At 43.4% G+C, this 26,479-nt stretch overlaps 3 protein-coding genes and 1 long non-coding RNA gene across 7 annotated transcripts in view; 2 read left to right on the top strand and 2 right to left on the bottom strand.

The window, feature by feature from the left end:
* Positions 1–368: 368 nt before the first annotated feature.
* On the bottom strand, positions 369–3,241 carry LOC115171554 (tubulin beta-4B chain-like). The gene is made up of 4 exons (XM_029728497.1): positions 3,083–3,241; positions 2,302–2,410; positions 1,829–1,939; positions 369–1,728 (listed from the first exon to the last, which is right to left on the bottom strand). The coding sequence occupies exons 1-4, from the start codon at positions 3,137–3,139 to the stop codon at positions 671–673; spliced, it is 1,335 nt and encodes a 444-aa protein (XP_029584357.1). The 5' UTR covers positions 3,140–3,241; the 3' UTR covers positions 369–670.
* A 2,259-nt stretch (positions 3,242–5,500) lies between these two features.
* Positions 5,501–7,096, top strand: LOC115171555 (uncharacterized). Of its 2 annotated transcripts, none has more exons than XR_003871213.1 (3): positions 5,501–6,152; positions 6,589–6,731; positions 6,870–7,096. It is a non-coding gene; the product is annotated as an uncharacterized LOC115171555 (long non-coding RNA). The 2 variants fall into 2 exon arrangements; XR_003871212.1 differs by having other exon boundaries at positions 6,815–7,096.
* A 4-nt stretch (positions 7,097–7,100) lies between these two features.
* On the bottom strand, positions 7,101–15,193 carry LOC115171553 (RNA polymerase I-specific transcription initiation factor RRN3). Of its 3 annotated transcripts, none has more exons than XM_029728495.1 (18): positions 14,994–15,193; positions 14,748–14,859; positions 14,566–14,622; positions 14,378–14,467; positions 14,152–14,281; positions 14,009–14,068; positions 13,229–13,292; positions 13,031–13,100; positions 12,844–12,942; positions 12,634–12,729; positions 12,400–12,529; positions 12,145–12,275; positions 11,904–12,034; positions 11,555–11,739; positions 9,708–9,816; positions 9,415–9,567; positions 9,179–9,269; positions 7,101–9,069 (listed from the first exon to the last, which is right to left on the bottom strand). In XM_029728495.1, the coding sequence occupies exons 2-18, from the start codon at positions 14,841–14,843 to the stop codon at positions 8,917–8,919; spliced, it is 1,845 nt and encodes a 614-aa protein (XP_029584355.1). In that variant the 5' UTR covers positions 14,844–14,859; positions 14,994–15,193; the 3' UTR covers positions 7,101–8,916. The 3 variants fall into 3 exon arrangements, with proteins under 3 accessions (XP_029584355.1, XP_029584356.1, XP_029584353.1); XM_029728496.1 differs by having other exon boundaries at positions 15,050–15,193; XM_029728493.1 differs by having other exon boundaries at positions 14,748–15,193.
* Positions 15,194–23,961: 8,768 nt separating this feature from the next.
* Positions 23,962–26,479, top strand: part of LOC115171552 (transient receptor potential cation channel subfamily M member 4) — a 73,531-nt gene continuing 71,013 nt past the window's right edge. The window contains exon 1 of the mRNA XM_029728492.1: positions 23,962–24,385. Within this exon, the coding sequence (XP_029584352.1) occupies positions 24,278–24,385 (108 nt within the window). The 5' untranslated portion in view covers positions 23,962–24,277. The remainder of the gene's footprint in view (positions 24,386–26,479) is intronic.

Below are 26,479 nucleotides of genomic sequence, written 5' to 3'. Positions count from 1 at the left end.
ACAAGACACGCCTCAAAATATATTAAATGTGCCATAAACAAAACGTTTTTGGCACTCCAAAAATACAGTACGGTACTGTATTTTGTGGGAAGGAATTACAGTACCATTCGAAATACAGCAATTCTTTCCCCGCCCACAACATTTTCCAACTGCACCATAATTTACCTACCATGGTCCAAAGTATTCTATCTGCATTCCTATGGGATATCTGACCTGCTGGTTGTACGTCAGTGCCACTTACTGACGTACAACCGCACGTCAGATGATGGACTGATAGTGTTTTTACAGAAAGAAAAAAAATAACATTTGTAAACATAGAAAATTATCTCAGGTATTGAAAGGGTGATTTAAGTAAAGCAACACACCTAGCATTGGAACACATCGTTCATTTATTCACATAATTCAATTTAGACATCTAGTAATTGAGTTACAGCTTGCTGCTTTCATAAGAAACCTCATGTTAGAATACCCTCTGACTTCTAGGATGAGCACTGAAAACCTTACAGGATACTAATTAGACTGAAGGGAAGAGATCTTTGAGCACATTAATTTAATTATCACAAATCTGAGTTTCCTTTTCATTAAAATTAACTTAAATCAATCAAGTTGTGCTTTGGGGATAGGACGGAGGGGAGTGATAGACTGTTTGGCAGTTGAGTGACTGGATGGTTTAGGCGGCTTCCTCTTCTCCCTCCTCTTCAAACTCGCCCTCCTCAGCGGTGGCATCTTGGTACTGCTGGTACTCAGACACCAGGTCATTCATGTTGCTCTCAGCCTCAGTGAACTCCATCTCATCCATACCCTCTCCGGTGTACCAGTGAAGGAAGGCCTTACGGCGGAACATGGCAGTGAACTGCTCAGAGATACGCTTGAACAGCTCCTGGATGGCTGTGCTGTTGCCGATGAAGGTGGCAGACATCTTGAGGCCGCGGGGTGGGATGTCGCAGACAGCGGTCTTCACGTTGTTGGGGATCCATTCCACAAAGTAGCTGCTGTTCTTGTTCTGGACGTTGAGCATCTGCTCGTCAACCTCCTTCATGGACATGCGGCCACGGAAGATGGCGGCTACGGTGAGGTAACGGCCGTGACGAGGGTCACAGGCCGCCATCATGTTCTTGGAGTCGAACATCTGCTGGGTGAGCTCAGGCACGGACAGGGCGCGGTACTGTTGGCTCCCCCTGCTGGTGAGGGGGGCGAAGCCGGGCATGAAGAAGTGTAGGCGGGGGAAGGGCACCATGTTGACAGCCAGTTTGCGGAGGTCGGCGTTGAGCTGGCCAGGGAAACGAAGGCAGGTGGTCACTCCACTCATGGTGGCTGACACCAGGTGGTTGAGGTCTCCGTAGGTGGGTGTGGTGAGCTTGAGAGTGCGGAAGCAGATGTCGTAGAGGGCTTCGTTGTCGATGCAGAAGGTCTCATCTGTGTTCTCCACCAGCTGATGCACAGAGAGAGTAGCGTTGTAGGGTTCCACCACTGTGTCGGACACTTTAGGAGAGGGCACCACGCTGAAGGTGTTCATGATTCGGTCAGGGTACTCCTCGCGGATCTTGCTGATGAGCAGGGTGCCCATGCCAGAGCCAGTACCCCCACCCAGGGAGTGGGTGAGCTGGAAGCCCTGGAGGCAGTCACAGCTCTCTGCCTCCTTCCTCACTACATCCATGACAGAGTCTACCAGCTCTGCTCCCTCTGTGTAGTGGCCCTTGGCCCAGTTGTTTCCAGCTCCACTCTGGCCTGCAGACAGAAGTGTCATAACCCATTATTTCCTGGACAAGATTTTAGAAGTAGTCTACCACCAAATCTCATATCTGCACTGAACACACCAACCACTCACCAAAGACAAAGTTGTCTGGCCTGAAGATCTGTCCGAAGGGGCCAGACCTGACAGAGTCCATGGTGCCCGGCTCCAGATCCACCAGAATGGCACGGGGGACATACTTCCCACCTGAAAAATCAAATCAAATTTTATTTGTCACATACACATGGTTAGCAGATGTTAATGCGAGTGGAGCGAAATGCTTGTGCTTCTAGTTCCGACCATGCAGTAATATCTAACAAGTAATCTAACAATTTCACAACAACTACCTTATACACACAAGTGTATGTACATAAAATAAGAATAGGGAAATGTTGGGCATACTGAAACTATTGTTGCTGTACATGTTTTATGTATGTATTATTTGTTTGTATAAGTGTACTCAGTTAATTTTTCCTAATTAAAACAGCAGTTTATTTAATTGCGCATGTTTCAATAATTGGAGACATTGTGGTTTATGTATGCAATGCTATATAATGTGCATACTGTACCTGAGGCCTCATTGTAGTACACATTGATCCTGTCTAGCTGCAGGTCGCTGTCTCCATGGTAGGTGCCAGTTGGGTCAATGCCATGCTCATCACTGATCACCTCCCAGAACTGAGACAGCGAGAGAGAGAGAATTAGAGCGAGCGAGGGAGGGTACAGGGGGATGAGATGCAAGTCAATAGCAATACACAGAAGCATCCATTTAAAACGCTAGAAGTTAGAATACAAATAAATAGATAATGCAATGTGTATTTTCTGTTGCATGGACATTTACCTTTTCAAGAGCAACACAAATAGCATGACTTGCATTAAATATTTCCTTTACATAATTATGTTATCGTCTAAATGCTTCAAATGATGCATTAAAATGCCATTTAGACCGAAATATTAATCAGGTTGAATATGTAATGTCATAAGAGGGAGGACGGAGGTATTCTAGTAGGCTACCATATCTTTCCCTTCAACGCCCATATTTACAAGGACCCCAAATAACCATTGGGAATGAATCAGCGGGAAAAAAAATCAGAACATGTCATATCGTATGCAACAGCGATTAAAATGTAGTTTATCTTGTGCACGGAATGATCATGCATTTTTCGTCCATGGTAGCCTATAAACCTATTATAGCCTATCGAGGATGCAGTCTTATGGGTGGATTACAAGCGGCCATTCTTAATTTAGCTACGCACTACGCAGAGAGAACGAGAGGTTTATCTAGGTCGCATGCAATCCCCAAATGAAGCAATCTATTTTATTGATATACAAACAAGAGAAGAGTAATACCTTGGCTCCAATCTGGTTTCCGCACTGTCCGGCTTGCAGATGCACTATTTCGCGCATTTTGGATGGAAGAAAGGGCGTTAGCTGTTGAGGATTCGACGGTGGAACGAGAAGGTACTGGGCTTGGAGGACTCTCTTTGTCTTCTTACCCAGCTGACTGAATCATGGACCCGCCTCTCCTGCTACTACTGGGCCGAATCGGTGGTGCAACCTGACGTCATCCCCATGGTAACGACAGACCGGAGGAAAAAGGGATACATCATCCTAGGCTCGTGGAGAGAGCGGATAGGATGCTGTGATTTGGATCTCGCCATTTTATTTATTTTATTTTATTTAACCTTTATTTAACTAGGCAAGTCCGTTAAGAACAAATTCTTATTTACAGTGACGGTCTACCAAAAGGCAAAAGGCCTCCTGCGAGGACGGGCCCTGGGATAAAAAAAAAAAATAGTAATAATAATAAATACAATATAAATACAGGGCAAAACACACATCACAACAAGAGAGACAAAACAACACTACATAAAGTGAGACCTAAGACAACAACATAGCAAGGCAGCAACTCATGACAAAACAGCATGGTAGCAACACAACATAACAACAACATGGTACAAACATTATTGGGCACAGTCAACAGCACAAAAGTCAAGAAGGTAGAGACAACAATGCATCACACAAAGCAGCCACAACTGTCAGTAAGAGTGTCCATAATTGAGTCTTTGAATGAAGAGATTGTTCCAGAGATGAATGAGTGTTCCAGAGATGCGCAGTTACACGACTATAGTCCCTGAGAGGTGTAGTGATAGCTGCATGCATCCTACAATAAAATCACTTGGGAGTAGCCTGAAATTATCATTGTCATCAAGCCACTAATTAATGTTCATAGATTTTCCCCAATAATATAAAGTGGTCACAATCACATGTAGTGATACACAAGCTACAAACCACATACTGTGGACTGATGTTGAGAGTTTCAATTTCCTTGGTCTCCACATCACCAACGAACTATCATGGTCCAAACATACCAAGGCAGTCGAGAAGAGGGCACAACAAAACCTTTTCCCACTCAGGAGACTGAAAAGATTTGTCATGGGTCCCCAGATCCTCAAAAGGTTCTACAGCTGCACCATCGAGAGCATCCTGACCGGTTGCATCTGACCGTAAGGCGCTACAGAGGGTAGTGCGAACTGGGCCGTTCAGAGGAAAGCCCATAAAATTGTCAGACTCCAGTCACCCAAGTTATAGACTGTTTTCTCTGATACCGCACAGCAAGCGGTCCCGGAGTGCCAAGTGTAGGACCAAACGCCTCCGCAACAGCTTCTACCCCCAAGCCATAAGACTGCTGAACAATTAATCAAATCGGCACTGGACAATTTACATTGACCCCTCCCCCTCCTCCCTTTTGTACACTGCTGCTACTCGCTGTTTATTATCTATGCATAGTCACTTGTGTTACTTTTTATTATTACTTTTTATTTTAGTCTACTTAGTAAATATTTTCTTAACTCTTCTTGAACTGCACTGTTGGTTAAGGGCTTGCAAGTAAGCATTTTACGGTAAGGTCTACACTTGTTGTATTCGGCGCATGTGACAAATCAAGTTTGATTTGATTTGATATTGACACCAAGCAACAATAACAAATATTTTCAAATACCACACTGGAGGTGGAGGCAGATGGTTGATTTGTTTTTAACCAATATCCTGAAACCTTGAGTTTTCTAGGGAAACACAGGCTAGCCTCTCCAAACCCTTTTCTCCCCCTATGAACCCCTCTTCATCCCCTTTCCTAATGTAAATGCAATGAAACTGCACAGGCTTTTGGGGAAGAAACTTGGTTTGCCATTGAGGTTGTGGAAGGGGAAGATTAGGCCTACAGAATACCTTTTGATGCTTTGCCCTATATGAGCATTCATCTGTGTCAAAAGCACTGGCATATAATTATTGCTTTAGATTACACAGTTATCCCCATTGTAAGTTTTATTTGCAAATTATTAATATAGTGCAAGGTACAAACAGGTATAACAGTTGTATACAATAGGTAATGATGTGTATGGTATTTACGTTAGGTCTACATTGTACCTGCCTTTGTGATAACCATGTAAATACATATGTTTTAGGAGCACAAGTTAATGTGAGGCCAATTTTATTTATGAGGATTTTACCAATAATTTTTGTATTATTTTGGTTGATCATATTTTCATCCTGCTTCATAAGATATATCTTGACAGTCGTCTTTCATTTTTCAGTCTTTTAAAGGCTTTTAAAGTTATTGATTGTGTATCTCTATCCACAACCTTTAACAATGTTGCTATTCAAAACATGTAACAGGTTCTAGGCTAAACCAGTCTGCAGCTATTACACATGTGACCAATAGGGCTCGACTTCCTGTTTCACGTTGCTGTCTGTCACACAGTACTGTGTGTCTCTGGAGTCACACACAAACACAACTCAACAGACAGGAAAACAGCCTGCACTTTTAAGGTCTGGCATTAGAACAAGAACAATGGAAGAATAGGCACTTTGAGTATCTGTTTTGAAAATCAAAAGGGAGGTGATTTCTGAAAGAAAAAGTAAATAATCTCCAATAATCTCTATGCTTGACATGGGAATGTAGTATTGTTTAAGCCAGAGGATATCTTCTTCACAGACTCCCGGTACCTGATCAGGTCATCCAGTGTGTGTCTCCCAGAGGAGGATCTCTCCTGTCCTGTGTTCTGTGACATCTTCAGGGACCCTGTCCTCCTACCATGTAGCCACAGCTTTTGTAAGACCTGCTTACAACGCTACTGGAACACCTCAGCCCTCAGACAGAGCCCTCCCTGTCTGCAGGAGAAGAGCTTCCAAGCGCACCCCTCCCTCCAACCTGGCTCTGAAGAACCTCTGTGAAGTTTTGCAACAGGGCAGGATTCAGAGCTCAGCGGAGGGGAACAGGGTACTTTGTAGTCTACATGGAGAGAGACTCAGACTCTTCTGTCTGGTGGACAAGCAGCCTGTCTGTGTAGTGTGCCATGCCTCGAAAATACACAAGAACCATGACTGCGTACCCACAGAGAAGGCAGCACAGGGTTGCAAGGTGAGAGACTGAATAATAATTGAAATGACTCTAGTATGTATATGCATGAAATAACTTGGCAACGTCTTTTTTCATAGTTAACGTTGCCATTTTCTCATGTAAGGAGCCTGTGGCCCCTGGCAGTAGAATGCTGTTAATCAGGTCTATCCTGACAGTATATGTGAGTGCACAGTATTAGCAGAGAAATATAGCAGAGAAATTCCAAAGTGTGTAAAGTATTATATCTATATTCCTATGGGATAATATCTGATCTGCTGGTTGTACGTCAGTGAGTGGTGTTGATGGACATAGTGTGTTTGCAGAGTAAAACATCTTTAAACATAGTAAATTATCTCGGGTATTGAAAGGGTTATTTTAGTCAAGCGACACACCTGGCATTGAACCTATTGTTAATTTATTTCACATAATTAAATCTAGACGTCTAATTGAGTTACAGCTTGCTGCTTTCATAAGAAACCTCCCGTCAGAATACCCTCTTGTAGGATGAGCTCAACGTAGAACTGAAAACCTTAAAGGATTCTTCTGGACTCCCTCATTAGACTGAAGGGAACCTCTGAAGAGATGCTCGAGCCCATTAAGGTAATCTCCACAGATGTCATCTATGTTTCCTTTTCATTAAAATGAACTCAAATCCATCAAGTTGTGCTCTAACTGCCCCTCAGAATCAGGCCCTGGAGACAGAGGCAGATAAAGGATCTGTTTGTTGAACTCCACCAGTTTTTGTATGATGAAGAGGCAGCGAGGCTAGCTGCTCTGAAGGAGGAGGAAGAGGAGACGATAGGGGTGATGAAGAGTATGGTGACAAAGGCTGCAGCAAGGATGCTATACCTCAAAGACACTATAACAGTCATGACACAGGAGATGACAGATGCTGAAGACATGACATTGCTCCAGGTTTGTACTGGCATAATTTACACATTATACACAAATTAAATAAAGCCAGAATAATAATTTTGAGGATGAGATTTATTTTTTTATTCAGACACAATATTACACTTTCTTTGTTTTTCAGAACTTTAAAGCCACTATAGAGAGGTATGTTGAAATCCCCCACCTCTGTCTATCATTCTATTTTTTCCTCTCTCTCTCTCTCTGCTTTGGAATACTGAACAGGACAATTGTATTATTTTGTCATTTCAGAGCCCAGTGCACAGGGCAGGGTCCAGAGAGGATTTCAGGGGCGCTGATTGATGTGGCCAAGCACCTCTGTAACCTCAAGTACAGAGTCTGGAAGAAAATGCTTCTGCATGTTGAATACAGTAAGTCAATTTCAATGGTTAACAGAGATGAGGAGATAAGGAAGTTAACTCCCACAGCATTTTAACCTGGCGGAGGGAAGCTAAAACAGTGGTGAGTGACCCAAACCCTTTTCCTGTCTCTAACCCAGTCTCTGGCCCATTTTCTCCTCTTCAGCTCGTGACCTTGGACCCAAACACAGCCCACCCCTGCCTTTTACTGTCACATGACCTCACGTCCCTTTAGTACACCAGCCAGCCCCACCGTCTCCCTGACAACCCTGAGCGCTTCCACATGAGTGCAGAAGTCCTGGGCATGACCGGGCTTAGCTCAGGAAGCCACTGCTGGGTAGTGGATATTGGATGTAACAACGACTGGATTCTGGGCGTGGCCTGTACGTCTGTCACCAGGAATGTGGAGGTCCAGGCCAGGCCCGAGAACGGGTTTTGGACCATGTGTCTGCGAGACAGGGCGTAAAGAGCGATGACCTAACCCCCAACAGCCGTGACAGTCACAGAGAAACTCAAGAGGGTCAGAGTGCAGCTGGACTGGGTCAAGGGCCAAGTGTCTTTCTTTGACCCTGCTGATGACGATACACCCATTTACTCTTTCTCACACAAGTTCAGAGAAAGTGTTTCCGTATTTTTATACGCAAAGCAAACACCCTCTGAGAATCCTACCTGAGAGGATGTGTGTTACAGTGCAACATAGTGGGGCAGGACATCCTTGTACAGTTCCCAACTGATCATTTTTTACAATAAATTAATTTCTGTCAACCCACAAATAGACTTTAATTTACAGGGTAGTGTATGTAAACTATGTAATTGATACTCCATACAAGCACAAGTTTACAGAAATAATGTTTCCCTTTTCATCTACTGCAGGTGACCTTTCTTACAAGTATCTGTTCTGGTTAAGAAGGATTTCAATAAGGGAACATGTTTACAATCTGTAAAATTATATAAATCATAAAATGTGTTGTTCAGAACTTGATACAAATTGTAGATCAGAGAAAACCAAAATCAATTAACCATTGAAAGTGTCAGATATTTTTTTGTTGTAAATACAGTTACCGTCGCTGAGAACACAAAATCTACTTACGATTTTCCCATCCTAGATAAAACAAATACATTTTCTTTCGATAGTTGAGTTAAATGAACTTATTCACTATTAACCAGTTATAACATGTTAACTGCTATAACATAGAACCATTATTAGAAAATGAATAGCTCTAGCCACGCATTGTACACCTTGTGTTCATAATCTTTTGCATCCTGGAGTAGGTTCTTGATGGGGTGGTGATTGTAGATGGTTCCGACTGATACTTCTCTTCAGAGATGATAGGGAAGGATGGACCCATCCATTTTAAAACAGCAGGGGGTCAAAATCAGAACGGTCTATGGTAAGCTCATTTAATATTCCATTTGAAAATGTTAAAGCTGGGTGTCTCTGTATGAAGGCGCTCAGGGTTGTGGAATAGTCCATTTTTCAGGGGGTTGTGGATGAGTCCATGTTAAATACGGGGGTGTCAGAAGGGTCTCTGTAGGAAGGCAATGGGCGGGGAGCCCACACTGCTGGGGCTGTGGAGGTGTGACTCATACGAGCCAGGGGTCATACCCATCACCCCCTTTGTCTCCGGCGTCTCCCCTCGCAGGAAGTCATCCTCATCTGCATCCGAGCACTGAGACAGAGAGAAAACAGCCAATCAAACCACAAAACAACCAATAGGGAGACACACAGCATCCAATCATGTGTGTGCCTGAGATAATACAAGAGTGTCTGTGTTTTACCTGTCTGACTCTCTTGGTGGTGACGGTGTCCACTTCAGTGTCTGCTGGCTCCTCCCATACCTGGTAGAGGGGCTCGATGAGTTTACTTGACCTGGAGAGGAGAGAAGTAAAACATGATCAGAAATGGAAAATGAACTCTCTTCTTAGAGTTCAGGTTGTACTACTGCCATTTCCAACCAATTGCTCCTGTTTTGTGCCTACTGATAAGTGGTCCCTGAGAAGGGTTCAGGGGTTACCTCTTGAGCACGTAGGGGTCGAAGGGGAAGAAACTGTCCAGGGGGTTGGTGTTGGTAGACACACAGTCGCCCCCCACGGAGCTGCGGACCACGGGGAGAACATGGCGGCTGTTCCTCTCGATGATGGTGTAGCAGAACACCAACTGGTACTTCCTGTGGATGGATGGATACACGTCTGGGTCAAACAACCACTTCACATTTTTAGAAGCAGACAGAAACTAACACAGTGCTGTAGCAGAGTGTAATTGATGTGTGACTGGCTAAAAGGGTGGTTGGTTGGTGTACCACGGTACCTGGTGATGGCAGCAAACATGTTGGTGACGGCAGGCAGGCAGACCTTCAGAGGGTTGAGCTGACACATCACTATCCTCTCTAGGTTCAGACCCTGCAGGTACGCCAGCCCTGGGGGGGGGAAACAGACATAGTTATAAAATACTGGACACTGGTCGAGAGCCCCCCCCCACAGACACACAGAGATTGCCAGGCCAGTGAGATATATATATACACACTGCTCAAAAAAATAAAGGGAACACTAAAATAACACATCCTAGATCTGAATGAATGAAATAATCTTATTAAATACTTCTCTTCACATAGTTGAATGTGCTGACAACAAAATCACACAAAAATAATCAATGGAAATCCAATTTATCAACCCATGGAGGTCTGGATTTGGAGTCACACTCAAAATTAAAGTGGAAAACCACACTACAGGCTGATCCAACTTTGATGTAATGTCCTTAAAACAAGTCAAAATAAGGCTCAGTAGTGTGTGTGGCCTCCACGTGCCGGTATGACCTCCCTACAACGCCTGGGCATGCTCCTGATGAGGTGGCGGATGGTCTCCTGAGGGATCTCCTCCCAGACCTGGACTAAAGCATCCGCCAACTCCTGGACAGTCTGCGGTGTAACGTGGCGTTGGTGGATGGAGCGAGACATGATGTCCCAGATGTGCTCAATTGGATTCAGGTCTGGGGAACGGGCGGGCCAGTCCATAGCATCAATGCCTTCCTCTTGCAGGAATTGCTGACACACTCCAGCCACATGAGGTCTAGCATTGTCTTGCATTAGGAGGAACCCAGGGCCAACCGCACCAGCATATGGTCTCACAAGGGGTCTGAGGACCTCATCTCGGTACCTAATGGCAGTCAGGCTACCTCTGGCGAGCACATGGAGGGCTGTGCGGCCCCCCAAAGAAATGCCACCCCACACCATGACTGACCCACCGCCAAACAGGTCATGCTGGAGGATGTTGCAGGCAGCAGAACGTTCTCCACGGCATCTCCAGACTCTGTCACGTGCTCAGTGTGAACCTGCTTTCATCTGTGAAGAGCACAGGGCGCCAGTGGCGAATTTGCCAATCTTGGTGTTCTCTGGCAAATGCCAAACGTCCTGCACGGTGTTGGGCTGTAAGCACCCTCATGGAGTCTGTTTCTGACCATTTGAGCAGACACATGCACATTTGTGGCCTGCTGGAGGTCATTTTGCAGGGCTCTGGCAGTGCTCCTCCTTGCACAAAGGCGGAGGTAGCGGTCCTGCTGCTGGGTTGTTGCCCTCCTACGGCCTCCTCCACGTCTCCTGATGTACTGGCCTGTCTCCTGGTAGCGCCTCCATGCTCTGGACACTACGCTGACAGACACAGCAAACCTTCTTGCCACAGCAAACCTTCTTGCCACAGCTCGCATTGATGTGCCATCCTGGATGAGCTGCACTACCTGAGACACTTGTGTGGGTTGTAGACTCCGTCTCATGCTACCACTAGAGTGAAAGCACCGCCAGCATTCAAAAAAGTGACCAAAACATCAGCCTGGAAGCATAGGAACTGAGAAGTGGTCTGTGGTCACCACCTGCAGAACCACTCCTTTATTGGGGGTGTCTTGCTAATTGCCTATAATTTCCACCTGTTGTCTATTCCATTTGCACAACAGCATGTGAAATTTATTGTCAATCAGTGTTGCTTCCTAAGTGGACAGTTTGATTTCACAGAAGTGTGATTGACTTGGAGTTACATTGTGTTGTTTAAGTGTTCCCTTTCTTTTTTTGAGCAGTAATATAGATAGATGGATATATAGATATCTATCAATCTATCTATCAACTGATACAATAAAACATTGTTTTACAAGCATGTGTAATCCCCTACCTTTCTTCATGTCGCCCTCCAGGATGCTCCTGTGTCTGAAGATGAGTGTGTAGAAGACAGCCTGGCAGGCGTTGTAGAAGGGCCCGTGTAGCGTGATGTCACAGTAGGCCCGGGAGCCAGAGTCCTGGCTGTCTATGTATAGGTGGAGCCAGGGGACCAGCAGGTCCAGACACGCACGCACCGTACTGCAGGACGGAGAACGCAGTCAGAGAATCTTAGTTAGGGAGTTAGGAGGGACCAGAGAGTATGCTGCGTAGAACCAACCACACCCCAACATGCTCTAAGAAGCCCTTTCTGAACAGCAAAAGTACACTTTTGAATATTTAGGAGGACAGAGGGTGTGACTCACGCGACGGGCAGGAAGTTGGCACGGGCCAGGAAGCTACCCATGTAGCCAGCGGCAGATTGGCGCAGTACTGCCGGGTGAGACGGGCTCTGCAGTAACCTCCACAGGTGTTCCAGAAACGCCTCTGCCAGAGCCTGAGAGAGGGGTCAAACACACAGCCAATCAATCCAGTTACCCACTCAACCGTTCTATAGAATGTCACTACTATAAAGTCGCACGGATGCACACTGTTGTGAGTACTGACCAGTCTGAAGCTGCAGAGGTAGAAGAGGGCGTATTGAACGTGACAGGAGGCGTGTGTAGGTAGGATAAGTTTATCAAACACACACACCAGGTCCTTGTATAGATCCTTAGTCTGCTCCACATCCAGACAACCTGCCAGAGAGAGAGTAGAGGGGGGGGGGAGAGATGGAGGGGTGGAAGGGGAGAGAGAAAGGGAGCAGAGTAAGCACTGTCTTGTCATATGTCTAGTGAGTGTGTGTGAAGACCCTGTGCTCACCGTTGACGTGGCACATGTCCTTGATGAAGGCCAGCAGCACAACCATGAGAGTGTCCAGTCTCTCAGCGACAGGGTGGACCATCACATTGGTCCCTGCTGGACTGGACTTCACTGAACACACATCCTCATCCTGTGAGAGAGATGAGGGAAACGTCACACCCCATCAGTCACAAAATGGAGAACTATCACACCAGTGAGTGCTGTATGTAAACCCTAGCAGATCTAGTCAGTCACCATGTCAAAGAGGCCCTCCTCCTCCTGCTCTCCTTTCATCTCCTGCTGCACAGCGTTCTCCTCCACCTCCTCTATCTCTCCCCGAGAAGCACTCACCTGGAACACAACACACAGTGTTAGCACACAAAAAAACACCTATTTCTCAGTGAAGAACTGGAAAGCCAACACACACACACACACGCAACTGTGGCTTAACACACACACACTTACGTCCAGTTTGAGCATCCTACTGATGATGAGTTCTAGGACGTCTCGTCGTAGAGAGGGGATGTACACTGCCACCCGCAGAAGGTTATGGACATAACACTCCTGGGGAGAGAGAAAGACAACCATACTGTACAACAATCTGACAATTAAAACAACAAACATGAGGCTACCTACCGTAGCCACTGCTTACCAGGGTTCTGGAAGATTTCTGCACAAAAGGAAAGTTTTCCGTCAGAATGGGCATCAGGAAACGGCTGGTGCTGAAATGAGAAGGACGAAGAAAACATTTTGTTACCAGTTTGCATTGGGGGTCAACAATTCCCAAAGTCAGACCTGGTTCTGAAAATGATCCAGCAACATGTTGTAGGATTGTCTTATGGCTACTTACGATGGGACATATCTGGCAATCAGCTGCAGGGCCTGATGACACTGGTCAAAATTTCTTGGAAGGTCTTCAAAAATCAAGAAAGAAGACAAAGGGTTAAAATTGTGCATAAATGGAAAAGTATTTGCCGTTTTGAACTAACATCCAACGTTGAACAAGTTGGATCTGTGAACTGGGTGTCATTATACCCTTTATATTGGAATGGAACATTGATTCTGTAACGTTTGAAATAAAAACAAATTGTAACATTGAAGTAAAACTAAGATTTATGAAGAGGTCTGTCAGCCTGATAAATCAGTAACCATAAGGGGTGAGACTCCTGCAGTGAAAGTCCCCAGTGCTAGAGTCTCCGTGCATTATCTTATCTACACCTCCCCTCTTATCATCCTCACTCTTCAAGGGACTTTAGAAGTGTGCCTTGTTTCCCTAAAAGGATGAGCGGAGCAGCCTTTTACCAACCGCATTCTCAGGTCACTATTTACATTTTTTTACATTTTAGTCATTTAGCAGACGCTCTTATCCAGAGCGACTTACAGTAGTGAATGCATACATTTCATACAATTTCATACATTTTCTTTTTTTTTTCCTGTGCTGGCCCCCCGTGGGAATCGAACCCACAACCCTGGTGTTGCAAACACCATGCTCTACCAACTGAGCTACAGGGAAGGCTAGGAATTTACTGCAGTGTGTATTGCAATGAAACATTTCAGGGACTGTCCGTTGAACAATCTTGGTTTTCCATTGGAAACAGTAATGAAACAGTAATGAAACAGTAACACCTACTTTCATCGTCATCATCCGAGTCGGAGATGTCCACTCCTCCCTCACAAATCTTCACTCTCTCTGGAAAGGAAGGAAAAACAATAAGTCTTCAAAGTAGCCATATTGAGTTATCAGAATGTCCACACAGACAGACAGGAACTCACTGGGTGTGAAGTTGGAGACCACCATCTTGAGGCAGGCCCGGAGGTAGACAGTCTGAGCAGATACCAGGTTACTGAGGAAGGCCAGATACTCCTCCACCACGGCAGGGCTTCGACCCAGCCACGGCAGCCTCTGGTACACAGAGACAAGGGGTAGATACAGCATTAGAAAACTCTTCCTGGCCTGGGCAGTACTGTCCATCTCTTGATTCAAGTGTTCCATCCTCACCAGAACCACGTAGATCAGCTGCTCATGGTCTTTGCTGAGTTGTGTCACACAATTCCGGAACTCCTGCAGCCAGTTGATGATTTGGGCATCCTGTCAAAAAAAGGAAGGCATTCTATTATCATTAAGACCTCTGGAAACTTCCTTGTTACACAGTACATGTAGCATAACTGCTAGTCGTGCTCATTTACCTTGATATCTGGATCTGCCAGCTGATGTTTCAACAACTCATAGTCACTGGTGTCTCCCTTAAAAAACAACCAACCAGCAGCAAATACTGTCATACGTATACCAGGTTATAACTACATTCCAGAGTGAATCATATAAGTGTTTAAGGCATCCATGTTTGGTGTCACTGGATTGGAAATCTCACCTGTTTGAATTTCGCTAACGTGGCAACAACGTTGCCCCCAAACCGCACCGTCTTCAAGGGGGGAGTGTTCATGAAATCTCTCCCCTCAATCTCCATGCTTTACACACACGCGCTGGGGAGGGGAGGATGGCGACAATAGCACGCGAGTAAATTGACTGAGATACAGAGTGGTAAGCAAGTATTGTGAACCATAAAGCATGACAACACAATACAGTTACAAGAGCTTGCTATAAATGTGCTAGCTACCATTAGTTTGATGGTAATGCGTTTACAGCAACGTATTTGAAAGGCTTCAGTCTTACCAATCAAATTAAATAGTGTACAAATAGCTACAATTCTATTTGCAACGCAAAACGCTGTTTCGATCGTGATACAATGAAACGTGCCATCTCCATGCCGCTAACTTCACAACAGGAAGAGAAAATGGTGACCGATTTTATTTACGGAAATGAATGGTAGATTCTTCTTCCTGTACTAGCGCCGTGGTCTTCTATGGTGCATTACTGCTACCTACCGTGGCGGAGCATAGGCATATTTGATAGAACAGTTCCACCAGAACGTGCCACCTTTGCCATCGCTGCCTATCTGGATTGAGCGTTATCAATCCGACTCTAATACTGCACTCTAAATTTATTGGGAGGGATTAGAACATTGGACACTGCATTTGGGCTCCCGAGTAGCGCAGCTGTCTAAGGCGTCACTACAGTCCCTTGGTTCGAATCCAGGCTGAATCACATCCGGCCGTGATTGGGAGTCCCATAGGGCGGCGCACAATTGGCCCAGCGTCGTCTGGGTTAAGCCGTCATTGTAAATAAAAATTTGTTCTTAACTGACTTGCCTAGTTAAATAAATGTTAAATAAAATTGCAGGGAATGTTTTTTTCAAGCAGTAGTGAAATACTTGACAGCGCTTAACTCAATTTAATACGTGGTGAAATCATGCTCTGAGTGGCTCTTCCAACAGTCCATCCAGCAGGCTCCCTACATGGTGGCGCATGGGTTCAACCTGGGCATGTAGCCTGGTCTCATAGACTAGACATAACATAGTAAACGTAAATTCGGGAATATCAAAGTCGAATGATATGTTATATTTGGTATGGTTACATAAGACAGATGGTTATTATTATGGTTATGAAATTAGGGTGTTGGTTGGGGTGGATGGGTAGGCATATAACATGAATGTCTACAAATCCAAAGGTTGTGAGTTCAAATCTCATCAGGGATAACTTGAGCATTTTAGCTAATAAGCAACTTTTCAACTACTTACTACTTTTTAGCTATGCAACTGCTTAGCATGTTAGCTAACCCTTCCCCTAACCCTAACCTTAACTCTTTTAGCAAACCCTTCCCTAACCATAAGGTTAGCCACCTAGCTAGAATTTGTAACATATACTGCATTTTGCAAATTCGTAACATATAGTGTGTTTTGCAAATTCATAACATATAACATAACGTGGACATCCACAAGTGAATACATACCATATGAACCATATCACACTAAAGGGGTGTGTCGGATTTACATACAGAATATTACGAAATGCACTGAGACCAAGTTGGGGCACGAGACCAAACCAGATGCTGGCTGAGCAGAAGCAACAGTAACAGCAACAGGTCCAACAGCAACAAGCACAGCAGCAACAAGAACAGTACCTGAGGCAGTAGGCACTATGAGTATGTTCTTCTAACTATAGTTAGCTGTACAGTTATCCTACAACTCCTTTTGTTCACCATCAATTCATCCTCATTGCACCACAGACAGTACCTTTAGATACTCTGTTGTCACTATACATCAAGTGGCACATCAGTCTAAGGAACTACATCTCAGTGCTTGAGGCATCACTACAGACACCCGGGTTTGAATCCAGGCTGTATCGCAACCGGCCGTGATTGGTACACAATTGGCCCAACGTCGTCCAAGTTTGGCCGGTGTAGGCCATCATGGTAAATAAGAATTTGTTCTTAATAACTGACTTGCCTAGTTAAATTAAAAAAAATAGATTTACAATGCAACGCATTGGCTTTAGGCAAATTTATTCCCACTGATTTATCAGATATCTACTCAATACTCTCAGTCGCTATATCTCAACACTACTCATCCACTCAAAGCCCTACACATCCACTCAGACATACCTGTACACACAGTATTACATTTCGGTCATCGAAAATGTTGTGCCCATTAGGCACAAACTGGTTGAATAATTTCACCAACAAAAAAATGCAATGTGATAACTTTGAATCAACAGTAATTCAACCAGTTTGTGTCCAGTGCAGTGGCGATTTTAGCATGCAAATCTTGGTGGGGCAAACAACATTTTTTTTTTTTTTGATCCATCCCAGCAAAGCCACTACACAACACAACAATAAACAATACATTAAATGCACTATAACGGTTACAAATGGTGCCAACAAACTGTTAGAGCCTACATAAAGCTGTCCCAACACCTTACCACTGCTACACCTGGCTTTCAGCGGAGCTTTGTTTGGCAGCGAAACAGTTAATTCAGCCTCATTTACTTCCTTTAAAAAAAAACATCTTATATGGCTGACTTGCTTAAACAAATGTGGTTTCTACTGACAATTGAGATGTACAAACTATGGCATAAGGGGATGACGAGCGAACAAGAGGCAATCCGTAATTTGATTGACATTAATGAACGAGGTAGGATGGACGTAGTCAATATAACTATTTGCTCAGCACTTTTGAAATGTACAGCAACAGAATTCAGAACATGGACCTTTCTTACAGTATTCTCCCTGTACACCAAGTCAGAACCGTAGGATAAATAAAGGGGGCATATAAGCAGACAATGAAAGCTCTTACAATATTCAATTATGACATTTTGCTAAAACAGGCTATAGGCCTGTACACCAAGTCAGAACAGTAGGCTAAATTATGAGGGGGAAAGGGACCAAATTATTAGGGTGGATTGACAGCATGGCCAACGTTGAGTGTTTATCCTTTTAAGCTTGGAAAACTTGGACCACACACCCACTCCACTGAATAGCAGGCTAGTGATTTCTTTGCAATGCTTGCTGTTAGCCACTGATTCCTGCCAAACTACTCATTGGTGAATTTGTGATTTCCAATTTGTTGTGTAATGTTCATGTCCAATGGCCGATGAGCACAGATACGGTTTATCTACAATTTCATATGATAAGGATTGAAAAGGATTTGCCAGTAGATTGTCGACTTGATTCATGATGATAACTCCTAGCTTGCTAGCTAAGATTTTAAAAGTCTGATGTTGACATGATCAGTCCAATAAAGATACGCTAGATATGTGATTTTACATCATTTTATCTGTGGCCAATGACCTTGAGCCTTCTTGGATGGGCACTTCAAATGTAACTCTATGGCAGCACCCAAGGGGCTTGAATTTTCTAGCTCTACCAGTAGATTTGGCGGTGACGTAGTGTCCCCATGAGTGACAAAACACTGAGCCAATCACAGCAACTAGAGAACACTACCAACCCCTATGCTCAGTATTTTTCAGTTGCTGCCCAACCACCACAGAAAGCACTGAGCTACATTTTACATTTTAGTAGATGCTCTTATCCAGAGCGACTTACAGTAGTGAATGCATCCATTTCATTTCATCCATTTCATTTTCCATACTGGTCCCCCATGGGAATCAAACCCACAATCCCAGCATTGCAAACACCATGCTCTACCAACTGAGCCACACAGCTAGGCTGAAACACCTGCATTTTGGAGCTGCTTTACTCAAGAAAGCAAAAAAGAGACCAAGTTTGCATGCTGCTTTATTAACTCAATGATTTTACATTTTTACATTGTTTGCAAACTGATATGTGACACGTATTAATGACAAAATAACATTCAAAACAGGGAACAAAAAAAAAATATATATGTATATACAGTACTTTCGAAAGTATTCAGACCCCTTGAATTTTTCCAAATTTTTTATTCTAAAATGGATTAAATAAATAAATCCACTCAGCAATCTGCACACCCCATAATGACAAAGTGAAAACAGATTTTTATAAATTATTGCGCATTGTATACTCAATGCCAGTACACTAAACATGTGAAAAGTTTCTTCCACCCCAGATCGGTTTGAGATATAGAAATCTAAAGTACCATCAATTGCAATTCTAGCAACGTGATCTACGTGATTCGCTGCCTGTGCGGCCTATTTTTTGGAGGAGAACCTCAAGGGAGTTACGCACTAGAACAGGGTTCCCCAACTGATTTTGGCCCACAGGTGGTTTTATTTGGCCCCCCAATCTTTCTGAGACAAATTGTTATATATTTTTTTTGTATTATTTTTGGGGGCATGAAAGACTGTAAAAACACCAGGAAATCAGCTCCAAGTCATTTTAATTTAAGAAATCTGTTCCCAAGTATTCTCAAATGTAAACAAGGTTTAAAATTATAATGTTTTAGTCAAACATTATATCTGTTTGGGCTTCTTGCAGGCAATTTGCAATGCACAAATTATTTGTCATTTTGTTCCGCCCACCGACCTTCCACTTAAGAAAGAAAATTGGCAAGTGGCTGAATCTAGTTGATGATCCCTGCACTAGAATGTATGAGCACTGAAGTGCCTTTTGACATGCTGACCCCAACAGCCCAGTGGCCCTCCATTTCAAAGAGTGAGGACACTCACTTAGTGAGTTCTTCTACTTTGGAATTGAACAAGTCAGCAAAAACAAACGCAGTGCCGATGTTGACTAACACGGAAGTTCCAGAGAGATGATCTGAATCCATTCTTTAGATACTTTAGTCCCCAGAGGTATTAACCTAGAGAAGGACTATAGTATTATTTTGTGAAGGGCTGCATCCCTTTGTTTGTCAAGTGACAACCCCCCAAACCAGTTTTAGATCTCTTTTCCTAAGCTTTTGATGTTTTTTGTTGTTATCCCTAGTTTTGCTTAGCCCTGTTGTTTATATTCCAATACCCAACATATTGAACATGTATTATATAGTAAAGGTTGTATATCAATTACACCTACTGCAGTTGAAACCAGTTTCTCTACTGCAGTTGAAACCAGTTTTTACTGGTTCCACTTGTGTAGTTCATCACTAGGTGGAGACATTGACCACAGTACCTCACACCCTGAGTATCAACCTGTATGGTCTACCACACCATCTCTCATTAACACCACCAGTTTAAGAGTTTTCTCCCTAATTGTCTGCCCCATGCCCCATATGAACTTGTCCATTCCCTTTGTGATTATTCTGAAAAATGCCATTGAAGGCCGAAAACGTAAATCTTTTAAACTTGCTTAATAAAAGTAGGAATTTTTAATGGCGAGCGAGCCTTGCGCCTTTTCCTTTCCAATGATGTTTACACATTTTTAGGTTGCACCTCGACTCACATTGGTTGAGCACCCTCTACTTCTTTCCAAATGGGTCCAGAGGCTGTCATAACCTGCTTGGGTAGTGAGGGATGGATTTTTTTCTCAAAGACTTTACCACTTTCCAGAATTTACCTGGATTTCCACCACACTCAGATACACAATTCAAAAAGTATATTGACTTTACTTATCTAACCAGAGTAAGACATCTATTTCTCAAATGTCTGAAGAACTGCCAGTCACAGGAAGAATCAGTCAATCTAGCCTTAGATTGACTTTCATGAAATATTTCTGACAATTCATGCATGAACTATGGGTTACATATGTCCTTTACCCTTCATCTCTTATGTGGGGGATTATTATCTACAACAGCGTTAAATAGAGAGGTAAAACGTTTAAGGGCCTGATCCGAGTCAGAGATAGAGGACACACCCTCCCAATCATGCAACCCCAAGTCATACAGGAAATGTTGTTCATTGAAAGTTTCTATAATGTCTCTTTTTAATAATGCGTGTACATGATTTAGGTAGCTTAGTATCGCTAATGCAGCAATGGGACAATGGTCACTGAGCTTGTTAGCAAAGATTCCATTAGCTCTATACTTTCAGAATGATATCCAAAAGAGTTGATTTCTCAGGGTGTTTTAAGTTGGGGGAAGCTGATTTAGTTACCAGTTGAGTTAAATTTAGCTCAGTACAAATATATGTCAGTCTAACTGATACTGGCATCAACCAATCCAGGTTAAGATCACCCAAAATTCAGAATTCAGAATGAGTATAGTCAGCAAGTCCGATAATTTGCTAAGAGCAATTTGGGGGGCAATAAACTCCCAATAAAGTTAGTTGGGCATTATGACAAAGGCCCACATTTAGGACAATCCATTCAAATTGCTTGGGGACAAAGGTGGTAATACACACAGTAACATTCAAGTTGTTCTTCATGAATTTGGAGATACCTCCACTTCTGCCAGCACTGTCAGATCTTTAAACATTATATCCATTTAGAGACATATCAGAGTCTGGCACATACCTTTTTAACCAAGTCTCAGTAATTAACAAAATGTCAGAGTTAGTTTGAGAAGCCAGAATTTCAATAAGATCCGTTTTCGAAATCAAACTTCTGATATTTACATGAATCAGCCCAAGACCACAGCTGTGGGATTTCAGATAGTCTCTAACACAAACATGCTGTGATCAGTAGGTAACCCTCTATATGAAATGGCCATGGGGTTGGCTTGAAATTCTATAGTAAAAAGATAGCTTAGAACTGTGCAATTTGGTCTATGCCTTGAACAAGGACGTGGAATAATACAAGACTCGATTAGGGTTACCTGTTTCGGCCAGTTTCAGGTTACCTGTAATTGCATTACTGTTTTCAAGCGAATACAAAATTCTACTCTAGGCTGCAGTGAAAATCCCATTTGAATAACGGCGACAAAGGCCTGTGATTTGAATGTTTCATTGCATTTGGATCAGTTGTGAGTCTACTCTAGACCGTTTATAAGGTCTCGAAAGGCGCGGTAGCAGGCCAGTCTGGGTGTATTTTTACTTTTGATACTGAGACTCGCTGTCTGTTGCAGATCAGCGTTCTTCCTGGTAGGTCCAGTTATTCAGGAACACTTAATGCGCGCTCTGTCTCCTCTCCAATCCAAGGGTCTATTCCTCGTGCACATAGAACCTAACACTTTAATATAACCTACAAATATGATTCCAGCCTCCTCAAAATGGTTTAACATTAACCAGGTTTCCATCCAACTTTTTTATGCGAGTAAAGAGTGCCACGACATCACGGGAGAGCATGCAGTTTATTAGGCTACAGATTAAATCATTTATGATGACTTTCACAGGGTGGTGGTGAAAGTGAATGCTGATGAGTTTAATGCTCCTTTCAATAAATATCGATAGTCTTATTCTGGTGACATGATGATCGATGTTTGGTGCCGTTTGATAAATAAAAATAATCTTGCACTTTTGTCCATAATAGTCTCATGTTGGCTATACCCACTCTGTATGTGAGCTGTTGGCTAGAGCACAGGTGCCAGTACGAGAGTGGCCACATTCGCTATACCTATGCTACATTATTTTGTGTGGCAAAACCATCAGTAGGCCTAAAGTTAAAAATGCGATGGAAACCCATTTAACTTGTTGTTTTTTATTCGGTGCATGGGAATTTAACAGCAGAAGTTAACTTTATGTGCACTACGTATTTCCACACATACCTTTCTTTCATACATTTTTATTCAAGAGCCAACGCTGCAAGAGCATATAAAGAACATGTACTAAACATACAAAATATATCTTTGCTGTCTTTACAAAGGCCGTAATTACATTCACATGTTAAGGTACATTTTGGTTGTACAGAGCAAATATTTCAAGTCTAAATAAGAATACAAATTGGATAACGCCACAGGAAAAATACAAGAAAAAAAAGAAAAAAGAACAGAAATGACAGAATAAAACCAGTACGATTTGTCAGGAACTCTGACCAGACACCTTCATACCTATTACAGACTGGCTAATGTGTTGGTCCAGTGTCACTTTGATTATGCCTGAAGATCATGGTTCACCAGCAGCCCCAAATATGTAAAGAATAAGCTACAGGCCAGACAAAACAAGCTTGTAAGAATTGTTCTTAAACTCCCCCCTCATAGTCAACTTGAGGTCGAGCATGTTTTGGTATGTACCTCTGTAATTTGTTTGTATCTATGTAATTATATATGTATTTATGTACAGAAAAAGCAGGGACCACAATGGAAATAAGTTCCCGACTTTATTGTGCAATCCCCGTCACAACAATCTTTGTACTTTGTGTATACTGTATACGTATTTTTTTACCTGTCACAATTATCAATCAATCCAAACTGTGCAACGGCCATCTGATGAATGGAAAGCGACATCTGTTACAAAAAAACTAAAAGTTTAATAACATTCAAAGATTGTCAAGGCAAGGACTCGATACTGCGTAGGCCTACAAGGTAGGGGAGGAAGTACTTTCTGTTTGTCGAAATTGACATAGTCTATTTGTTGTGGTGTTGAGAAAGCAAACCATGATACTGAAGTGGCCGAAGTCTGTATGCTTTGTTTATTGGTTGCCATTGCCACAGAAAGTTGTTGGGGGGAAATGTGTTGCATATATTTTATATAATTATAAATAGGCCGTCATTGTAAATAAGAATTTGTTCTTAACTGACTTGCCTAGTTAAAAAATACAAATAATAATAATAATAATAATATGGCATCAAAATGTTAAATCTGATTTCCCCCTAGCTGATCATTGTCTGCAGCCGTAGTGTCGTAGTGTAATACATCGTAGTGTAATGAAACAGGGAGCGAGAGTGAGCTCGCCCATGGAGGTCGGTGAAACCCCCACCTTCTGGCCGGTAGCCCTGCGTGACATCGACTGTGCCACAAAAGTATGCTGAAGTGGCAAAGTCGATATGCACGTTTATAAGCAGGGTCGCTAGTTATTGTTATCTCTGGTCGTAAACATAATTTTAAATCAATTATATGGGGGGTGCAATTTATTTTACAGTACAAGGGGAAGGTCATGTGAAACTTCATTATCAACATATTTTGCTATTATTTCACAGGAGGTTGGTGGCACTGGGTCGTGGTAACGACTGGAGCGGTGATAGTGGAATGCTATGAAATACATCAAACACATGATTTCCAGGTGTATGATGCCATTCCATTTTCTCCATTCTGGTAATTATTATGAGCCGTTCTCCCCTCTACAGCCTCCTGTGGTTTGTTTGTAGAGTGATTCAGTTGGTTTTAGAATGGTGGACTTCCTAAATATTAATTTACCATTTGGTCTCCTCCCACTCTATATCATCGCATCTCTACACCGTGTCTGCAACATACTTGTCGTGGGCTTGGCTACATAGGTCTACACACAGCTACATGGAGCTCTCTGTAAACGTATTTAGGAAGCTCGGTGGTTGTGGGGGAGCGCAGCTCTAGCTCTATATGCGGTGCAATTTCAGCAGTCAACTTCAAATTTAAAAAGGAGGTTTTAACTGTTACTGTCCTGGCGTCGGACCTATTCGAGATTTTTTTTGCCCCTTGCCGGAGAAGAGGGTTTTGTCTAGGAGGGATACAGCTTTTGTAAAAATTTACTTTTCATAGCATTTAGGAGAAGGGTTAGGTTTAGCTAAAATGCACAAAAAAGTACTTTGACGTCAATTTGACAAAAGCTGTAATCCATCTAGACATGACCAGAGAAGAGGCGAGAGGGAGGGGGCAAGAGTGCGTAATGACGGATAAAGAGCATGAAGGAGGCGACGGGAGAACGGGAAGAAGAACATCCGACAAAGATCAGGTTTGGTTTACTATTCCAAACACGTGTCACGTAATTTCGTACATTAAATAGCCCGTGTCTTTTTAGCATTATTTTATCCCAAATTAGCTGCTTTTGAGGCAGCGGTACTCTTCCCGTGGACCAAAAAGTGAACAAAACAGCATATCAAATACAAAATATACATAAATATACACTGTATATATACAACAGTATGTGGACACCGCTTCAAATGAGTGGATTCGGCTATTTCAGCCAGGTGTATACAATCGAGCACACAGCCATGCAATCTCCCTAGACACATTGGCAGTAGAATGGCTTTACTGAAGAGCTCAGTGACTTTCAATGCTGCACCTTTCCAACAAGTCAGTTCGTAAAATTTCTGCCCTGCCAGAGCTGCCCAGTTTAACTGTAATTGCTGTTATTGTGACGTGGAATGTCTAGGGGTAACAACTGCTCAGCTACGAAGTGGTAGGCCACACAAGCCCAATAATGTTTGTACCATGTTGTGTTGTCATGTGTTGCTGCCTTGCTATGTTGTTGTCTTAGGTTTCTCTTTACTAGTGTTCTGTTGTCTCTCTTGTTGTGATGTGTGTTTTGTCCTATATTTATATTGTATTCATTTTTATTTTTTTATCCCAGGCCCCGTCCCCTCAGGAGGCCTTTTGGTAGGCCGTCATTGTAAATTAGAATTTGTACTTAACTGACTTGCCTAGTTAAATGAAAGTAAAAAAAAAAAAATATTAATAAATAAATAAAAAGCTCACAGAATGGGATTGCCGAGTGCTGAAGCGCATAAAAATTGTCTGTTCTTGGTTGCAACACTCACTGCCGAGTTCCAAACGGCCTCTGGAAGGAAAGTCAGCACAATAACTGTTTTGTGGGGAGCTTCATGAAATCACTTTCCATGGCCTATTAGCCACACACAAGCCTAACCATGCTCCATGCGCAGTGTAAAGCTCGCTGCCATTGGACTCTGGAAACGCGTTTTGGTGGATGGAACGCTACCTGCCCGACTGCATAGTGTCAACTGTAAAGTTTGGTGGAGGAGGAATCATGATCTGGGGCTGTTTTTCATGGTTCTTCCTAGGCCCCTTAGTTCCAGTGAAGGGAAATCTTACAGCATACATTGACATTCTATAGTACAGTTTGGGGAAGGCCCTTTCCTGTTTCAGCATGACAATGCCCCGTGCACAAAGCGAGATCCATACAGAAATGGTTTGTCGAGATTGGTGTGGAGGAACTTTTATTTATTTCTCCCCCAATTTTTGTGGTATCCAATTGGTAGTTACAGTCTTGGTTCATTGCTGCAACTCCCGTACGGACTCAGGAGAGCGAAGGTCGAGAGCCGTGTGTCCTCCGAAACCCAACCAAGCCGCACTGCTTCTTGACACAATGCCTGCTTAACCCAGAAGCCAGCCACACCAATGTGTCAGAGGAAACACGTACACTTGGCAACCGTGTCAGCGTGCATGCACCCGGCCCGCCACAGGAGTCGCTAGAGCGTGATGGGACAAGGACATCCCTGCCGGCCAAACCCTCCCCTTATGGACGACGCTGGGCCAAATGTGCACCACCCCATGGGTCTCCCGGTCGCGGCCAGCTGCGGCAGAGCCTGGACTTGAACCAGGATGTCTAGTGGCACAGCCTTGGGCCACTGCTCCACTCTGGATGCTGTGGAAGAACTTGACTGGCCTGCACAGAGCCCTGATCTCAATCCCATCGAACACCTTTGGGATGAATTGGAACGCCGACTGTGAGCCAGGCCTAATCGCCCAACATCAGTGCCCGACCTGGCTCTTGTGGCTGAATGAAATCAAGTCCCCGCAGCAATGTTCCAGCATCTAGTGGAAAGCCTTCCTAGAAGAGTGTAGGCTGTTATAGCAGCAAAGGGGGGGCCAACTCCATATGGATGCACATGACTTTGGAATGAGATGTACGACAAGCAGGTGTCCACATACTTTTGGTCATGTAGTGTACATTTATTATTTAGTCATTCAGCAGACGCTCCCATCCAGAGCGACCAACAGCTAGTGCATTCTTCTTAAGATAGCTAGGTGAGACAACCACATATCACAGTTGTATCCCAACCACATATCACATAGGCTATGTAATACA

This window comes from Salmo trutta, chromosome 32 (assembly GCF_901001165.1).
Source record: "Salmo trutta chromosome 32, fSalTru1.1, whole genome shotgun sequence".
Classification (NCBI taxonomy): domain Eukaryota; kingdom Metazoa; phylum Chordata; class Actinopteri; order Salmoniformes; family Salmonidae; genus Salmo; species Salmo trutta.
This window is presented reverse-complemented; position numbering and strand designations above follow the sequence as displayed.

What these genes read in the sequence shown, in the direction of transcription:
- LOC115171554 (XM_029728497.1), bottom strand. Translation starts at nt 3,139, where the DNA reads ATGCGCGAAATAGTGCATCTGCAAGCCGGACAGTGCGGAAACCAGATT. An exon ending in GAAACCAGATTGGAGCCAAG is followed by an intron (nt 2,411 to 3,082) that starts GTATTACTCTTC and finishes TCGCTGTCTCAG; the next exon opens with TTCTGGGAGGTGATCAGTGA. An exon ending in GCCAGACAACTTTGTCTTTG is followed by an intron (nt 1,729 to 1,828) that starts GTGAGTGGTTGG and finishes TTCTGTCTGCAG; the next exon opens with GCCAGAGTGGAGCTGGAAAC.
- LOC115171553 (XM_029728493.1), bottom strand. Translation starts at nt 14,843, where the DNA reads ATGGAGATTGAGGGGAGAGATTTCATGAACACTCCCCCCTTGAAGACG. An exon ending in CTCGGATGATGACGATGAAA is followed by an intron (nt 13,293 to 14,008) that starts GTAGGTGTTACT and finishes TGATTTTTGAAG; the next exon opens with ACCTTCCAAGAAATTTTGAC. An exon ending in GCCAACTTCCTGCCCGTCGC is followed by an intron (nt 11,740 to 11,903) that starts GTGAGTCACACC and finishes TCCGTCCTGCAG; the next exon opens with TACGGTGCGTGCGTGTCTGG.